Below are 19,200 nucleotides of genomic sequence, written 5' to 3' on the forward strand. Positions count from 1 at the left end.
TAAACGGCAGAAAAAGAGTAAGCCCCCCCTAGGAAAACCAGTTCTACTCTCTCGGTGACGACCACTTGGGTCGGTCACCGACAGAATAGATGCTGCGAGGTAGGGTTATGCCGCCGTCTTCTGGAGGAGAGCAAATTTACAAACTGTAGTAAAACCTGCCTTATTTGGGCTGCAATTCTTACTCTTGGCTGTTAGACCAGAATATGATATGTTGGATGTATTTGCACACCTCCCATGGGGGCTTTTGCTGTGCAACATGCAGGAAAATAGAACAGGTCCTACTTTTTTTTTTGTGCTTGCAAAACACATATTTAAATCAATGGGCCCTATTCACTGTATTTTGTGCAAACACAGTCCTGTGAAGCCGCCATAAGGCAGCGCTTATTTGCACGGTCAACATGCAGCGAAAAGAACCCATGGGTTGATGTCAATGGGTTCGTTCACATTTCCGTACTTTAGGTGCACATTTTGGTAGTGGAAAACAAAAAATAGACCATGCTCTATCTTTGTGTATTTGTGCACCAAAGGTCCCCATAGAAGTCTATGGTGGGTGTGAAATACACAAGATGTGTGAAACACAGTTATGCCACTGGAAAAAGAATACACTAAGTAGCCATTTCAACTGGTGTTTGTCACATGCAAATGAACATGCTTTGTGTGGACAAAGTACAGTAAAATACACTGATCATAAGCAAAAAAAAGCAGCGCTCAGGCGTGTGCAAATGCAGGTATCCTTGTTGAAGCTCAGGGTCAGGAACCACACCATACAAAAGATTATGGACCATTGTAACGGAGGCAGACTTAAAACCTTAAAGGTTTACTATTACTATTGATGACCTATTCTGAGGCTAGGTCATTAATAGTTGGTCAGCCGGGATTGGCCATGCAGCAGGGCCGGATGTAGTCATCTGGGTTTGAGTTTGAAGTGTAATGGAAAGGCTTCCCTCCCACTGAAATCAACAGGAGCAATCCCTTCTATTACACTTCCGGCTCCGCTTGCAGTAAGGGTGCGCAATGGGAGCGAACCTTTCTATTACACTTCAAGTTCCAAGCCTGACGTCCGGACCTGCTTGCACTGACAGTGGGCTGGAGGATAAGCTGATTGGCAGGGATTCCGTAGTAAATGCCTGGTAAACCCCTTTAATGGAAATCTTTGTTTTGAGCTGTGACTCAACTGTGATGTTTTCCCGCATGGCACCGCAATGCTATGCAGGAAACAAATCGCAGCATGTTTTATCCTTTTGCAAGATCGCCCATTGAAAGCAATGGGAGAACTCCGATCCTCTGCCACAGCTGTGACAGCCATGTTGGGGAATTCCTTGAGCCCCGCAGTGATGCGAGGCTGTTTTCATATGAAAACGTCTCACATCCACGGGGCTTTCATATGATGGGGAGCACAATATGGGGGTTGGATTCACGGCCCCATATCGCGCTCACCCTTGTGAAACCAGCCTTATACTAACATGCTACTCAAGGTCAGTGGGAAACCACTTTAATGGACCATAATAAAACCTGCACATTGCATGTTTTACATTTATTATTCCATATACAACTAAGGTTTCGTATTGTTACAACAAATACACATAGAAAGTAGAATTTATGTATCAACACAACTTTTATTGTCATCTATAGTATTTAAAGGGGGTTTCCAGTTGTAAATTATTGACGGGTCTAGCCTTAGGGCAGGCAATCAACAGCAGATTGTAAGGGGGCCACAGTGCAGGATGAGCCGTTTGTCAGGCCAGTGTGCTCGTGCACAAAGCAGACAGCTGACTTCAGTGGCCAGATTTAGTATTGCAGGCTGTGTGCCATTCATTTCAAAGGGAACTTTGCCTGTAATACCAAGTTTGGCCACTGTCATGGTAATGGAGCTGCCCGCTTCCTGCAAAAAATAAGCTAAGTGCACAAGAACACTGGCCTGATGAACAGCTAATCAGCGGGATTCTGGGCGACAATGCCCAGCTGATCTACTCTTGATGGCCTACCCTGCTGAAAGGCAATCAGTAGTTTACAACTAGACAACCCCTTTAATGACCTTCTTGCAAGTTTGAATGTGGGGACATTGAGAAGGAAGTAGATCCATCTGTACTCCTTTACATGTCTTCTTGTCATACATATGTAACTCTTATAACAAATTCATGTGAAGCATATCATCCATTAGTTACTTATGGAAATGTTGTATATACATATATGTACAGGTATATATTTAGTGGTGTTAAAGGCAGGGCTGGGGCTGCGACATCCACTTGGCCGCATCCAAAAGGGAAACAAGGATAAAGTAAAGCAATAGTACAATTCCGGAATTTGAGAACCATCACACAATGACCCCAATGTAGTCCCCTCCTGTGTGACTCTTATGCACATATACACGTGAAGAGATAAAGACCAGTATATGACATATGCCTGTCAAGTTCAATGTATGGGACTGGCAGGAATAGAGTTGATCAGCTGTAATCAGGCCAATCCATTGCAGAAGTATTAACACCCTTCCATGGTAACTGTCAAATGGGAATAGCATGAATGGCTGGAAACAGGAACTGGCCTCCGCCAATCATCTAAATCGCGTCACGAATCAAAGGACGTAGTTCAGCACGTAGCGACCATCATAGAGGAGACCGTGTTATCAAATGCCCTGAAAATACATAAAAAAAATAAGAGCTCAGCCGCAATATCTTCTTTAAAACCGATGACACACCAGCGTATTCCAATCTCATTTATACAAATCTGGAAACCTTACCACGGCTCTCCTGGCCCGAACTCCGAGCATTATAGGCATCCAAGGTGCTTAGCGTTCGGGCCAGGAGACCCACGGTCAGGCCGGATACACATCTGTATACACTGGTATGTCAGCAGCCCAATACTGTAAGACAGTTAGGGATTTCTTTTCATACTTACCGTGACTGAATAGGGTCTCCAGGGTTATAGAAGGGGTTACACATCACATCTGTATAAGAGTTATGAAGCTTCCGGAACATCTGAGAGATTAAATAAAGATACGTTTAAGAGCATTAAAATAAAAAAGCTAAAAAGGTCATCAATATCTACTTGTATATAAAGAAAAAAAAGTTGGATGTACAGCAGTTCCACAATTTACAGAGTGATTCGAACGTCAGGGTTACCTGGAATATCGTCTGAGCAAAAAAGGAACAAGCAGAAAAAAAAAAAAACTTTGTAGAACACTCAGATGGGTGGGGGGAAACTTTTTTGGCACTATTGTGGTGCCTGTGGACCATCTTGGATTCAGACCAAGAAACTTCAATGGAAGTGGGGTCATGGGATACAGAGGTAGAAATTGATAGGTGCTGTCATTTTTTAATACCAACAGCCATTGTTTAGTTATAGATAGAGATGAGTGAACGTACTCGTTTAGGGCAATTACTCGCTTTTTTTCGAGTAACTGCCTACTCGGGCAAAAAAGATTCGGGGGGGGGGGGGGGCAGCGTGGTGGAGCGGGAGGTAGCAGTGGGGAACAGGAGAGAGCTCTCTCTCTCTCACCCCCCCCCCCCCCCCCCGCTCACCCCCGGCGCCCCCCGAATCTTTTTGCCCGATTAGGCAGTTACTCGAAAAAAAGCGATGCTCGATCGAGTAATTGCCCTAAACGAGTACGTTCGCTCATCTCTAGTTATGGAAGATGTCATGTTGAATTATGTGGTATGGAAACCACTACTCCCATGTCTTTTCAAGTACCAGAAGATGCCGCTAACAATGCAGGACAGAACTGGCTAAGGCTTTCAATGAAGAACACCCAAAAAGACAGACGTCGAGAGCCTGGAAGGTCAGGAAACTGGTTTAGAAGTTCAGGAAAGGTGGTAGACTGCAGGACAAACCGAGAAACGGTGGCCTAAGTAGGGTTTCCGATCACCAAGTGTCGACATCGGTACTTTTACATGGATTCCTTGTGAAAACGTCCTGGATTGGAAACAAAGCTCAGACCACCAGCTCTCGGTTTGTCCTGACGCTACCAGTTTCCTCTAACTTCTGTAAAGGTTTCCTGACACTTCGTGCCTTCACTCGAGTCTTCCTGGGTGTTCTTGATTGAAACCCTCGGCCACCTCATGTGAACCTCTGTAGCCAACCATCAGAATGATCTCAATTCTTTCTTGGATTGTTAACGACATCTTCTAATTCCTGAAAAGACATGCGATTAGCAGTTTCCAAATCACGTAATTCAAAATAACTTCATAACTACTCAAAATGACATCATCCAGAACTTAAAAATGGTATGGAAAAAAAATGACTGCACCTATCAATTTCTGATGACCTTCTACCCTTAAATCATGTATGCCATGACCCCCTGTCCATTGAGGTTTCTGGGACTGAATCCAAGATAGCTGCCACCAAGACAGGCACCACCATAGGGTCAAAAAGTTTTTTCTACCTAGCTAAATGTTTAACAAAGTTTCCTACTTGCACCCCTTTTCATTCTAGGAGGCCCTGATATTTGATTCAGCGAAACACAAGCTTTCTTTACAGCCTCTATAGATGCAGCCCGGCATGAAACATCTGCAGCAGAAAGACGTAATTGATTCCCTGCGATTACCTTGATCCTATCAGATCCCTCCTGCATACAAAGCAAGTGACGTCAATAGCAGAAATGTATCAGGAAATTGCTGAGCTTGCAACTGCCTACTATACAAATGTACACCCCCTTACATTAGAGATGACCCTACAGGTCACCCACAGTTGCCCCGGCCCATACTTACACTGCGGATCTCATTATCACGGAGAGCTGTGTTCGAGGAGTCAACCACCATAACGAACTTGACTTTGGAGTTTGTAACGTAGCCGTATCTGAAGGCCAGCTAAGGACGATCCTATTCCGTACATCTTGGGGGTGTCCGTGCAGAGCCACACTAATCCGGAGACAGGGCTAGCAATGTATCAAGGTACAAGATGGATGTCTGTCGTGTCTAGTTTTCCTTGCCACCCAGCTGCACATACATTATACTGTAGTTGCCCTAGAGCTAGTGTTGCCATCCGGCCAGTAACTCCCCAGCCTGGCCGTTTATCAAGTCCGAAGGCCGGTGCCCGTATTTATTTTTTAACTTTCCCCACAATCAAATATTTCTACTCCTCTCCCTCTATGTGCTGTCTACAAAGGGTCTGTTCCCACCGGCATCTGGAGAGTGAGTGAAATACTTGGTGATGTGGAGCTGCAGCCCAGCCACAGGTTTAGGATAAGGAGAGGACAAAATGGGGCCCTATGTTACTATTGGGGCCACTGAGGGGACACTTAGCGTATTCTGCACAAGCGTATTTGTGTAGAATAATGCACACAGAATAGGACCCAGGAATTTCAATGGGTTCATTCACGTGTGTGTATTTTTTAATGCAATGTGAAAAAAAAAACAAGCACAGCATGTCCTATTTTGGTGCATATTATGCAAATAAATAGGTCATAGAGCTGCCAGTCGCTCATGCGGCGGGGGATAGAGGGCTGCCGGACCCCCATGCGGCGGGGGACAGAGGGCTGCCGGACCCCCATGCGGCGGGGGACAGAGGGCTGCCGGACCCCCATGCGGCGGGGGACAGAGGGCTGCCGGACCCCCATGCGGCGGGGGACAGAGGGCTGCCGGACCCCCATGCGGCGGGGGACAGAGGGCTGCCGGACCCCCATGCGGCGGGGGACAGAGGGCTGCCGGACACGGGCAGAGCTGGCACATCCTACCCCTATAGCTCAAAGCTAAGCTCCATGCAAAACTTCAACCGCAGCGCTTCAGAATGAAAACACTCGTGCGGCAGCAGGTATCCCGGGGTCCTGTGCTCATGCTTGCCATTGTTCTGGCAGCATAGACCTGAGGAAAGAATCCCTTTAACCACTTCCTGTCGGGACCCCTCTCCCTTAACAGGCATGGGACACTTGAATGTTTATCGTATGGGCAGCTAGGAACTGGTTAAAAGGGGGTTGTGCCAAGATCATAACCCTTATATGATCATACCGTGGGGTCCCCCCTCTCCTCTCAATCATGCGGAATGGAGAAGCGGCCTAAAAGGGGTCTCCTATCCTGGAGGACTTTGTGGCATCCTTGCAGTACAGGCGTGGGGTGGGGTGGTGGAGGATAGGGGCAGCAGATTCTGCGCCTGGATCTCTTGTAGAAAGGATACACTTTGTAGTCTTCTGTGGGATAGAGGAGCCCCAGGTAGAGTTCTCTCTGGTCCACCAGGGCCTTCCCCATGGCGGAGATCTTCTCGTCCACCACGTCCAGCGAGGTGTGCACCGTGTAGTGGAACTTCAGCTGGTTCTCCGTGGGAATGCTGCGGATGTAGAGGGGGTAATTCTGCAACAGAGACCAAGACAGTCACCATTATTACGGCTGCTGATGTCCCTCCTCCAGCCCCGAGGTTGGATTACACGCCCCGCAAGAGATAACGCATTCACACGGGCGCATCTTCTGTCCGTATTTTGTACTGACTGCATACAGAAAGCACATGGAACCATTGAATTATATTTGTATATTCAGCGAACACGTATTAACATGTACGTTCTGTCCGTTTTTTTACGCATCCTGTTTTCAGTGGGTTGCGACAAAACTGACATCACTTGTGCACACAAAAAAAAATGCTAGAAGGCCAATGAAAAACAGATGAAACACGGGTGTAAAAAAAAAACCAAAAAAAACCAAACACAAACACATAAAAAACGCACGCGGTGAAAACCAGCATTTTTCACAACCAAGCCGGTGTGAACAAGCCCTGAGTTATCTAGCACTACAACCCCCAGCCGGTCCTCATAGCTAGAAAATAACAGATGCATGCTGGGAGTTGTAAAAAAAACTATAGTCAATTCCAAGCCCCAGCATTCCCTCACAACCAGTAAATAGAACATACATGCTTGTAGTAAAGAAGGAACTACAACCCCCAGCATGCCTTCACAACCTGTCATAAGCACACTGGGAGTTGTATTTCCAGGATCAATGTAGGATTTGACAAGCCTCAGCCATTCCTTCTATGGAAGACCACGTTCAAACAAGACAAACTGGCGCCCGGCTGCCTCCTTCCGTATAATAACACCATACGATCTTCAAGATCAGAAATTAACACGTATTTCATGAAAAATTGGGAAATTCCGCTCACCTCCTTAGCGATGACAGCGACACACACCGCCATCTTGGTCCTCCCAACTACATGACGTACGCTACCGGTCACGTGACGGCGTACCTGGCTGACGGGCTGCTGTTGTGATCATGTGACGCACTGATCACGTGGGCTCCCTCCTGCTCGTACGGAGGAGCAGATAGTCCAAAATAGTAGCTGAGGTCGCGTTTCTCTTTCTGCCTGTCCACACATGGTCACTGACTGATTTTTGCGTCTTTCCCGCCTTCTGTCGGCCCGCACTGCTGTTGTCCCAGGTTTATCACGTAGTTAGCTGTTATTTTCCGTCAGGTTTGCACAGTTATCTGTATGGAGCTGTGGTTATGAGGCAGAGGCGCAGACTGTACTAGTAACCTGCAGGGTGTCAGCACTCACAGTATGAACGCCCCCTTTATTCCTGCCGGTGCCCCCATAACAAAGCCGGCAGCAATATCCCATAACTAAAGGCAAAACAAACTCCGGGTCTCACATCTCCAGGGCCAGCGTGAATAGTCATCCATACACCCACCGACCTGAAATAGGTGCCCGCTGCACCCTAGTAGAGTGACAGACAAGAGTGTGCCTCCATAATGACACCACAGCGCCCCACAGGAGACAGCCAGTGCCAGCGTAATAATGACAGCCACAGCGCCCCACAGGAGACAGCCAGTGCCTCCATAATGACACCACAGCGCCCCCACAGGAGACAGCCAGCGCCTCCATAATAATGACAGCCACAGCGCCCCCACAGAAGACAGACAGTGCCACCGTAATAATGACAGCCACAGCGCCCCCACAGAAGACAGCCAGTGCCTCCATAATGACACCACAGCGCCCCCACAGGAGACAGCCAGTGCCTCCATAACAATGACAGCCACAGCGCCCCCACAGAAGACAGACAGTGCCACCGTAATAATGACAGCCACAGCGCCCCCACCAGAGACAGCCAGTGCCTCCATAATAATGACAGCCACAGCGCCCCCACAGAAGACAGACAGTGCCTCCATAATAATGACAGCCACAGCACCCCCACCAGAGACAGCCAGTGCCTCCATAATAATGACAGCCACAGCGCCCCCACAGAAGACAGACAGTGCCACCGTAATAATGACAGCCACAGCGCCCCCACAGAAGACAGACAGTGCCTCCATAATAATGACAGCCACAGCGCCCCCACCAGAGACAGCCAGTGCCTCCATAATAATGACAGCCACAGCGCCCCACAGGAGACAGCCAGGGCCTCCATAATAATGACAGCCACAGCACCCCCACCAGAGACAGCCAGTGCCTCCATAATAATGACAGCCACAGCGCCCCCACAGAAGACAGACAGTGCCACCGTAATAATGACAGCCACAGCGCCCCCACAGAAGACAGACAGTGCCTCCATAATAATGACAGCCACAGCGCCCCCACCAGAGACAGCCAGTGCCTCCATAATAATGACAGCCACAGCGCCCCACAGGAGACAGCCAGGGCCTCCATAATAATGACAGCCACAGCACCCCCACCAGAGACAGCCAGTGCCTCCATAATAATGACAGCCACAGCGCCCCCACAGAAGACAGACAGTGCCACCGTAATAATGACAGCCACAGCGCCCCTACAGAAGACAGACAGTGCCTCCATAATAATGACAGCCACAGCGCCCCCACCAGAGACAGCCAGTGCCTCCATAATAATGACAGCCACAGCGCCCCACAGGAGACAGCCAGGGCCTCCATAATAATGACAGCCACAGCGCCCCCACCAGAGACAGCTAGTGCCTCCATAATAATGACAGCTACAGCGCCCCCACAGAAGACAGCCAATGCCTCCATAATAATGACAGCTACAGCGCCCCCACAGGAGACAGCCAGTGCCTCCAAAATAATGACAGCCACAGTGCCCCCACAGGAGACAGCCAGTGCCTCCATAATAATGACAGCTACAGCGCCCCCACAGGAGACAGCCAGTGCCTCCAAAATAATGACAGCCACAGTGCCCCCACAGGAGACAGCCAGTGCCTCCATAATAATGACAGCTACAGCGCCCCCACAGGAGACAGCCAGTGCCTCCAAAATAATGACAGCCACAGCGCCCCCACAGAAGACAGCCAGTGCCTCCATAATAATGACACCACAGCACCCCCACCAGAGACAGCGAGCGCCTTCATAATAATGACTGCCACAGCGCCCCCACAGAAGACAGCCAGTGCCTCCATAATAATGACAGCTACAGCGCCCCCACAGGAGACAGCCAGTGCCTCCATAATAATGACAGCCAGAGTGCCACCACAGGAGACAGCCAGGGCCTCCATAATAATGACAGCCACAGCGCCGTCACAGAAGACAGCCAGTGCCTCCATAATAATGACAGCCACAGCGCCCCCACAGAAGACAGACATTGCCTCCATGATGAGAGCCACAGCGCCCCCACAGAAGACAGCCAGTGCCTCCATAATAATGACAGCCACCGCGCCCCCACAGAAGACAGACATTGCCTCCATGATGAGAGCCACAGCGCCCCCACAGGAGACAGCTAGTGCCTCCATAATAATGACAGCCACAGCGCCCCCACAGAAGACAACTAGTTCCTCCATAATAATGACAGCCACTGCACCCCCACAGGAGACAGCCAGTGCCTCCATAATAATGACAGCCACAGTGCCCCGACAGGAGACAGCCAGTGCCTCCATAATAATGATAGCCACAGTGTCCACTGAGGAGACAGCGAGTGCCTCAAAATAGTGACAGCCACAGCGCCCCCACAGGAGACAGACATTGCCTCCATGATGAGAGCCACAGCGCCCCCACAGGAGACAGCCAGTGCCTCCATAATAATGACAGCCACAGTGTCCCCTGAGGAGACAGCGAGTGCCTCAAAATAGTGACAGCCACAGCGCCCCCACAGGAGACAGACATTGCCTCCATGATGAGAGCCACAGCGCCCCCACAGGAGACAGCTAGTGCCTCCATAATAATGACAGCCACAACGCCCCCACAGGACACAGCGAGTGCCTCCATAATAATAACAACCACATGGCCCCCACAGGAGACAGCCAGGGCCTCCATAATAATGACAGCCACAGTGCCCCCAAGTAGACAGCCAGTGCCTCCAAAATAATGACAGCCACAGCGCCCCCACAGGAGACAGCGATGTGCTTCAATAATAATGACAGCCACAGTGCCCCCACAGGAGACAGCAAGTGCCTCCATAATAATGACAGCCACAGCGCCCCCACAGGAGACAGCAAGTGCCTCCATAATAATGACAGCCACAGCGCCCCCACAGGAGACAGCCAGTGCCTCCATAATAATGACAGCCACAGTGCCCCCACAGGAGACAGCCAGTGCCTCCATAATAATGACAGCCACAGCGCCCCCACAGGAGACAGCCAGGGCCTCCATAATAATGACAGCCACAGCGCCCCCCAGTAGACAGCCAGTGCCTCCATAATAATGACAGCCACAGCGCCCCCACAGGAGACAGCAAGTGCCTCCATAATAATGACAGCCACAGCGCCCCCACAGAAGACAGCTAGTGCCTCCATAATAATGACAGCCACAGTGCCCCCACCAGAGACAAGCAGTGCCTTCATCATAATGACAGCGAAAGCGCCCCCACAGGAGACAGCCAGGTCTTCCATAATGATGACAGCCACAGCACTTCCCCAGTAGACTGCCAGTGCCTCCATAATAATGACAGCCACAGTGCCCCGACAGGAGACAGCCAGTACCTCCATAATAATGACAGCCACAGCGCCCCCACAGAAGACAGCCATTCTCTCCATAGTAATGACAGCCACAGCACCCCCACAGGAGAGAGAAAGTGCCTCCCTAATAATGACAGCCACAGTGCCCCTACAGGAGACAGCGAACGCCTCCATAATGATGACAGCCACAGCACCTCACAGGAGACAGCCAGTGCCTCCATAATAAGGACAGCCACCGCGCCCCCCACAGGACACAGCCAGTGCCTCCATAATGATGACAGCCACAGCGCCCCCACTGGAGACAGAAAGTGCCAGCGCCTCACAGGAGACATCGAGTGCTTCCATAATAATGACAGACACAGCCCCAGCGCAGTAGACAGCGAGTGCCTCAATAATGGTGACGGCCACAGCGCCTCCACAGGAGACAGCCAATGCCTCCATAATGATGACAGCCACAGTGCCCCTACAGGAGACAGCGAGCGCCTCCATAATAATGACAGCCACAGTGCCTCCACAGGAGACAGCCAGTGCCTCCATAATGATGACAGCCACAGCGCCCCCACTGGAGACAGAAAGTGCCAGCGCCTCACAGGAGACATCGAGTGCTTCCATAATAATGACAGACACAGCCCCAGCGCAGTAGACAGCGAGTGCCTCAATAATGGTGACGGCCACAGCGCCTCCACAGGAGACAGCCAATGCTTCCATAATGATGACAGCCACAGTGCCCCTACAGGAGACAGCGAGCGCCTCCATAATAATGACAGCCACAGTGCCTCCACAGGAGACAGCCAGTGCCTCCATAATGATGACAGCCACAGTGCCCCCACAGGAGACAGCCAGGGCCTCCATAATAATGACAGCCACAGCGCCCCCCAGTAGACAGCGAGCGCCTCCATAATAATGACAGCCACAGTGCCTCCACAGGAGACAGCCAGTGCCTCCATAATGATGACAGCCACAGTGCCCCCACAGGAGACAGCCAGCGCCTCCATAATAATGACAGCCACAGCGCCCCCACAGAAGACAGCTAGTGCCTCCATAATAATGACAGCCACAGCGCCCCCACCAGAGACAAGCAGTGCTTTCATCATAATGACAGCCACAGAGCCCCCACAGAAGACAACCAGTTCCTCAATAATAATGACAGCCACAGCGCCCCCACAGGAGACAGCCAGTGTCTCCATAATGACAGCGAAAGCGCCCCCACAGGAGACAGCCAGGTCTTCCATAATGATGACAGCCACAGCACTTTCCCAGTAGACTGCCAGTGCCTCCATAATAATGACAGCCACAGCGCCCCGACAGGAGACAGCGAGTGCCTCCATAATAATGACAGCTACAGCGCCCCCACAGGAGAAAGCCAGTGCCTCCACAATAATGACAGCCACCCCCCCCCCCCACCACCACCACCACCACCACAGGAGACAGCGAGTAGCTCCATAATAATGACAGCCACCGCGCCCCCACAGAAGACAGCCATTCTCTCCATAGTAATGACAGCCACAGCGCCCCCACAGGAGAGAGAAAGTGCCTCCCTAATAATGACAGCCACAGCGCCCCCACAGGAGACTGTGAGTGCCTCCATAATAATGACAGCCACAGCCCCCCCCCAGTAGATGGCGAGTGACTCCATAATGATGACAGCCACAGCACCTCACAGGAGACAGCCAGTGCCTCCATAATAAGGACAGCCACAGCGCCCCCACAGGAGACAGCCAGTGCCTCCATAATGATGACAGCCACAGCGCCCCCACAGAAGACAGAAAGTGCCAGCGCCTCACAGGAGACATCGAGTGCTTCCATAATAATGACAGACACAGCCCCAGCGCAGTAGACAGCGAGTGCCTCAATAATGATGACAGCCACAGCGCCTCCACAGGAGACAGCGAGTGCCTCCATAATGATGACAGCCACAGCGCCTCCACAGGAGACAGCGAGCGCCTCCATAATAATGACAGCCAGAGCGCCCCCCACAGAATATAGCCAGTGCCTCCATAACGATGACAGCCACAGCGCCCCCACAGGAGACAGCGAGCGCCTCCATAATAAGGACAGCCACAGCGCCCCAACATGAGACAGCGAGGGCCTCCATAATAATGACAGCCACAGTGCTCCTACAGGAGACAGCCAGTGCCTCCATAATGATGACAGCCACAGCGCCCCCACAGAAGACAGCCAGTGCCTCCATAATAATGACAGCCACAGCGCGCCCACAGGAGACAGACAGTGCCTCCATAATAATGACAACCACAGCGCCCCCACAGAAGACAGCGAGTGCCTCCATAATAAGGACAGCCACAGCGCCCCCACAGGAGACAGCCAGTGCCTCCATAATGATGACAGCCACAGCGCCCCCACAGGAGACAGCCAGTGCCTGCATAATAATGACAACCATTGCGCCGGCACAGAAGACAGCGAGTACCTCCATAATAAGGACAGCCACAGCGCCCCCACAGGAGACAGCCAGTGCCTCCATAATGATGACAGCCACAGAGCCCCGACAGGAGACAGCCAGTGCCTCCATAATGATGACAGCCACAGCGCCCCCACAGGAGACAGCCAGTGCCTCCATAATAATGACAGCCACAGAGCCCCCACAGGAGACAGCCAGTGCCTGCATAATGATGACAGCCACAGTGCCCCCACAGGAGACAGCGAGTGCCTCCATAATAATGACAGCCACAGCGCCCCCACAGAAGACAGCCAGTGCCTCCATAATGATGACAGCCACAGCGCCTGCACAGAAGACAGCCAGTGCCTCCATAATAATGACAGCCACAGCGCCCCCACAGAAGACAGCCAGTGCCTCCATAATGATGACAGCCACAGCGCCCCCACAGAAGACAGCCAGTGCCTCCATAATGATGACAGGCCACAGTGCCCCCACAGGAGACAGCCAGTGCCTCCATAATGATGACAGCCACAGTGCCCCCACAGAAGACAGCGTGTGCCTCCATAATGATGACAGCCACAGCACCCCCACAGGAGACAGCCAGTGCCTCCATAATACTGACAGCCACAGCACCCCCACAGGAGACAGCCAGTGCCTCCATAATACTGACAGCCACAGCACCCCCACAGGAGACAGCCAGTGCCTCCATAATAATGACAGCCACAGCGCCCCCACAGAAGACAGCCAGTGCCTCCATAATGATGACAGCCACAGCACCCCCACAGGAGACAGCCAGTGCCTCCATAATAATGACTGCCACAGCGCACCCCAGGAGACAGCCAGTGCCTCCATCATAATGACAGACATAGCCCCCCCCCCCCACCACAGGAGGCAGCGAGCGCCTTCAAAATAATGACAGCCACAGCGCCCCCCACAGTAGACAGCCAGTGCCTCCATAATAATGACAGGCCACCCCTGTCCAGAACACACTCTGTTACCAACAACACTGTAATATCTATCTTGTAGCCAACTGTTTTCCATCAGATTATCACAGTTCCATTTTCAGTACTTCTCTATGAGCTCTTTATGTGGAAGTGATCAAAGGTTTTACTGAAATCCATATAGGTTATCTAGTGCCTCCATAGTAATGACTGCCACAGTGCCCCCAAAAGAGACCATTACTTCCACTGATCCAAGTACTCTCCTCTAATGAGCCAATGAGATGACAGTAATTAGTGCCCCAAAAAGAGACAAGAGGTGCATCGATAACAATAGCCATAGTGCTTCTAAAAGACAGAAACCGATCTGCCATTCCTTCAATCACAATCAGAGTCACCACAAGTTTCAGCCACCATCCTCACAAGTACCCCCATAATTACTAGTGTCCACCCAACAGAGTAGCAACATCATTTTGACTTTTCCCACCTCCCACAAGCTATAACGTGCCAACGTCCAAAGTTTAGAGAAGAATAGCCGAATTACTACAATGGTAAAACAGGCGTTGTGTTGTACCTACTGAGGGGGTGAGCGTGGCACAGTGGATCAAAGAATACTAAAGAACAAATCCTATGCCCTCCCAAAAGGGGCGAGGGCTGTCAGTCCATATGATGGGGCGGGGAGCAGCCGGCGCTATGCGGCTCCCATGACTCAGAGCTCAGTTGCGAGTCAAACTTCAAAGTATGTTTATTCTGCAACACCACGGGGGCACTGTGCATACCTGTCATGGGTTTGTGCTGCCCCTGGTATGGACAATGTGAACCTGGTGGTAGGTTCCCTTTAAGATAATGGTTTGACGCAAAATAGCTGTTAATCTACATCTATTGCTGGTGTGGATGGGGCGACTATCGGCAGAAGATGCATGACTGAGTCAGGTCTGAATGCTGGAGCTCGTACGTGCCGCATAGGAACTGACAGCAATAGCGGAACGTTAAACAAATGGCAGACTCCCAAACAGGTCCTCCCAGGTGGCCAGCTGCCATGAATGATAATGATGCATAGACCCCCTAAGGAGTCTTCCAGTAGAAAGGTGAACGTCTTCTCCGTAGCAGCATTATTACTTATTCATGAACTGCTTACATTCTGCATAGCTGAATATAATTTTGCATAGGATTAAAGAGGAATGACAGTTCTGCATACACGCCAGGAATACGGCATATGGTACTGATGAAATATGCCTTCAACTAATTTAGGAGACTTGTATTTGTGGAGGTGTAAGGGTAGACTCACACACGAAAAATACTCCATCAAGGAGGGTCCGCTGCAAAATCTGTATGTCTTAGGGCTTCAACAGATAAGCGTGTAATGTAATACGCTTGCTCCTGCTCAAAGTGCCCACGAGCGGAAATAGTTTGCAATTTTACGTTCGCGGGGGAAAATTCGCAGTATGCTGCGATTTTGTACGGGCTACGCACGTCCGCTTCCATTGAAGTCAATGAAAGCCGTCCGTCCCGCAATCATCATTGCAGGATGGTCGTGGCAGCCAGATCATCCCTATAGCAGCGACATTGCGTCCTCTGTTCTGCGCTTGTGCGCCGACGCGTCACCTGGCACTTCAGCAGCAGAGGAGAAGATGGCGGAGAGGTACGCGGGTATCATCAGTCAGGCACTGGGTCGAACTCCACATGCAAGGTCAGACCCGCCCGTGTGCAGGCGGCCTTATGGTGTTATTGGGTAGTCACATTTAAGTAAATGGACAGAGCTGAATGTTCCCCGTTCTCGTTCAGAAAAAAACACTCTGTGTGCGTGGACTAATCTAAAAGCTTCACCGCAGAGGACAGAACGTTGGCGTCACGAATGACAAATGAGACTTCAGGTAAACACCATTACCTTATTTGTGATCTCCCCCTGTCTGTAACGATGTTGGTTTCCGTGCTACCTCCAGGGGAGTAGATGGTAGAGCCCATAACAAGGTTATCTCTCTACCCTACTGTCTCCTCAGCTGCTTCACTATTACTACTGAGGCCACCCTGGCGTGTCACTATTACTACTGGGGCCACTTTTTCTACAGGGTCCTATATAGGGGTTACTATTACTACTGAGGCCACTGTGGGGGTCACTATTACTACTGGGGCTGACATAAGGGACTCTATTACTACTGAAGCCACTGTGGGGATCACTGTTACTACTGGGGCCGATATAGGGGACACTATTGCTATTGAGTACTGAGGCCACTGTGGGGGTCACTATTACTACTGAGGCCAGAATAGGGGACACTATTATTACTGAGGCAACTGTGGGGTCACTATTACTACTGAGTCCAATATAGGGGACACTATTACTACTGCGGCCACTGTGAGGGTCACTATTACTACTGAGGCCAATATAGGGGATATCATTACTACTGGGGCCACTGTGGGGGGTCACCATTACTTCTGGGGTCGATATAGGGGACACTATTACTGTTGAGGCCACTGTAGGGGATCACTGTTGAGGCCAGCTTGGTGGAAAGTGGATGGACCCCATTATAGACAATGGGGTCCTACTGGCGCTGTTCAGTTCCATCCAGAAACAGAGCTGTTTGGCCACAAGGATTTTCCCTTCCTGCTCCCCGAACGGAGCAGAAAAGCAGAATCCCCAGAACAGGCGTGAAAGCACCCTTATTCTGAAGTAATGTATTTTTTTTATGCAGAACCACAGCAGACTGAGGAGCTGTGAATTCCATGAATCTGAGAGCTAACAGAAAAGCAGCAACATTTGAACGCAGCTTTGGAGGTGACTGGAAAAGAGAGCATTATATAACACAAGATCATTGCAAAGTAAATGAGACATGTACATGTAGATTTAAAATGAGGTTCGAATGCAGAGGTAGATATAAAACTATTCCATTTCTGGTTATTGCACGCTCTGAGTTTAAAATGACTCCACTCTGCAGAACCCATATCATATGTGACAAGAAGAAGTGACACCTAGAACCCCTTCATGAGATCTGATACTGCAGGCCGATAATATTACTGTGTCCATAGATTCTGATTAGGGTTATTAGATGAATAGACAAACGCTGGAGGGTAAAAGCTGCGATCACCAGAAATAAATCTTGGCAGGACACTGAATGAATGAGGAGATGAATCTCCGGGGATTGAGATGTGAGTCTTCTTGAGATCCTCTCTATGAGGGCTTCTTCAGATGGCCGTGATTTACTCCTGTTATGCAGAACTGATAATCGTGAGCTTTCCGCTTACATCCATTTTTCAACATGGTAGTGCTTCTCCAACGAATATGGCTCAGTGGTTAGTACTGTTGCCTTGCAATGCTTCAGGTCCACGGCTCAAGTCTCATCAAGGGTAACATCAACTTTGAAAAACTGTATGCAGTTATTACTATTGGATTGAGAACCCACAAATTTAGCACCGCAAGGTAGGAGTGCTAATAACTGAGCCCCCATGCTTGAGGAAAGTGATGAATGCACATAATGAGAACATACAGCCTCTATGGAGATGGTTTCCATAGTCAGATGTGAACTAAGGACCCCCTGTGTTACAGGGTGTGGTGTACTGCTGCCTTGCAGTGCAAGAATTGTAGGTTCAGATCTGACCAAGGGTGATGTCTGTATTGGCTTTTTATGTTCTCTTTGGCCGCCTGCAGACGAGCGGAAATCCCGCCGCGGGATTTCCGCCGCTGAAGGTTTGCATAGGAGTGCATTAAAATACGCACTCCTATGCAGACGGCCGCGGTTTGGCCGCGTGAAATCTCGCGCGGCAAACAAACCGCGGCATGTCCTAATTTTCTGCAGGGCACGCACTCACCCGGCCGCCGGCTCTGGTCTGCGCATGCGGCAGCCGGCACATGAAAGAGTCGGGGCCGCCAGGCGCGGGTGAGTACGCGCTCGTCCCTGCAGGCGCTCGGGTCGGATCGCGTGGCGAGAATTCTCGCTGCCGGATCCGACCCGCTCGTCTGCAGGCGGCCTTTGTGTTTATTCTTCTTGCTCATCTATTACTCTTGCAATGAAAGAACAAGCATGGTGGCTCAGTCCTTAGCACTGCTGCCTTGTAGTACTAGAGTTCTAGGTTCAAATCTGCCATAGGGGGGGTTTTTGTAGTCAATGTTGTCTTTAATGGCAACATTAATTTGAACCTAGGACCCCAGTGCTAACCACTGAGCCACATTCATTAAAGAGACACCACCAAACAGACAGAACTGGAGATGAAAAACAGATTGTCTTCTAGTTCCATCCGCCTCCCATTGAGTAGAATGCAACAAAAGAACAATCCATCTGTATTCTGTTTCCAAAACTGGAAACAAAAGCGCACCAATCTGAGTGTAAAAGATGGAAAATACAGAAACGGATGAAGACCTTCCGTTTCAACACATTGCTATGGGCTTAAAAACAAATAAGTTTTCTTTGCGTTTTGCTGTTCCCACAACAGATAAGCAAAATGGAAAGCAAAATGCTAGAGTGAAAAGGCAGTGATGCTGCCTTAAGTGCTATTCTTCTTGCCAAGTACCACAAAACCGCGTCTAATGGTACTGTGAACGCGGCCTCAAGCCTTATTCACATGGTTGTATACACACAGCTATTTAGCAGCGTCAAAAGATCTCCCAAAAATCGTGACCATCCGAAGCACTGAATTCCAATTCATTCATTCAGATGGACGATTTTCGGGCGTGTAAAAAAATTTGCGCCAGAAAAATAGCACATTTTATACTCTATGTCAAAAGATAGGTCTCGCCCTATCTTTTGCCGAAATACGCAGGAAGCTCTCATAGACTTATATGAAAGCTAGGAAAAAAAAGAGAGTTCAGGTGTGTCCAACGCTGAGAAAAGAAGACAGCTGGCTCTGCCTAATTAATATCAGGGCTTGATCGTGGCAAATCTTCATTCGTGCGATTTTACGGCGTGTACGGGCGAACGGATAAACGTATACGTTCGACTGAAGGAGACCTCAGAAATACAATTTCTACAAAGCTCCGGCATCCTCCATGTCTTCGTATTGCTCCACCCTGATTATGATACTAGCAGGATACAGCAAAGCATTGTCTCCTGTAAGCAGTGACAGATGGGAGAGTGTCTGCTTTGTTTTCCTCTACCATTATACAGACAGTC

General features: G+C 50.1%; 2 protein-coding genes across 2 annotated transcripts; one reads left to right on the forward strand and one right to left on the reverse strand.

Moving 5' to 3' along the window:
* Positions 1-1,475: 1,475 nt before the first annotated feature.
* TRAPPC2L (trafficking protein particle complex subunit 2L) lies at positions 1,476-7,179 on the reverse strand. The gene is made up of 5 exons (XM_066583022.1): positions 7,075-7,179; positions 6,106-6,278; positions 4,704-4,791; positions 2,896-2,975; positions 1,476-2,632 (listed from the first exon to the last, which is right to left on the reverse strand). The coding sequence occupies exons 1-5, from the start codon at positions 7,105-7,107 to the stop codon at positions 2,587-2,589; spliced, it is 420 nt and encodes a 139-aa protein (XP_066439119.1). The 5' UTR covers positions 7,108-7,179; the 3' UTR covers positions 1,476-2,586.
* Positions 7,180-10,091: 2,912 nt separating this feature from the next.
* LOC136581696 (uncharacterized) lies at positions 10,092-11,647 on the forward strand. The gene is made up of 2 exons (XM_066582318.1): positions 10,092-10,150; positions 10,633-11,647. The coding sequence occupies exons 1-2, from the start codon at positions 10,092-10,094 to the stop codon at positions 11,645-11,647; spliced, it is 1,074 nt and encodes a 357-aa protein (XP_066438415.1).
* The last annotated feature ends 7,553 nt before the right edge of the window (positions 11,648-19,200 follow it).

The sequence above is a fragment of the Eleutherodactylus coqui genome, chromosome 11 (genome assembly GCF_035609145.1).
Source record: "Eleutherodactylus coqui strain aEleCoq1 chromosome 11, aEleCoq1.hap1, whole genome shotgun sequence".
NCBI lineage: Eukaryota > Metazoa > Chordata > Amphibia > Anura > Eleutherodactylidae > Eleutherodactylus > Eleutherodactylus coqui.

Bases quoted from the DNA above. Each gene is read 5' to 3' on its own strand.
- TRAPPC2L (XM_066583022.1), bottom strand. From the start codon at position 7,107: ATGGCGGTGTGTGTCGCTGTCATCGCTAAGGAG. The intron at 4,792-6,105 runs GTATCCTTTCTA...GCTGGCCTTCAG, and splicing joins CCCACAGAAGACTACAAAGT to ATACGGCTACGTTACAAACT. The intron at 2,976-4,703 runs GTAAGTATGGGC...TTAATCTCTCAG, and splicing joins GTGATAATGAGATCCGCAGT to ATGTTCCGGAAGCTTCATAA.
- LOC136581696 (XM_066582318.1), top strand. From the start codon at position 10,092: ATGGCCCCCACAGGAGACAGCCAGGGCCTCCATAATAATGACAGCCAC. The intron at 10,151-10,632 runs GTAGACAGCCAG...TGCCCCCACCAG, and splicing joins GACAGCCACAGTGCCCCCAA to AGACAAGCAGTGCCTTCATC.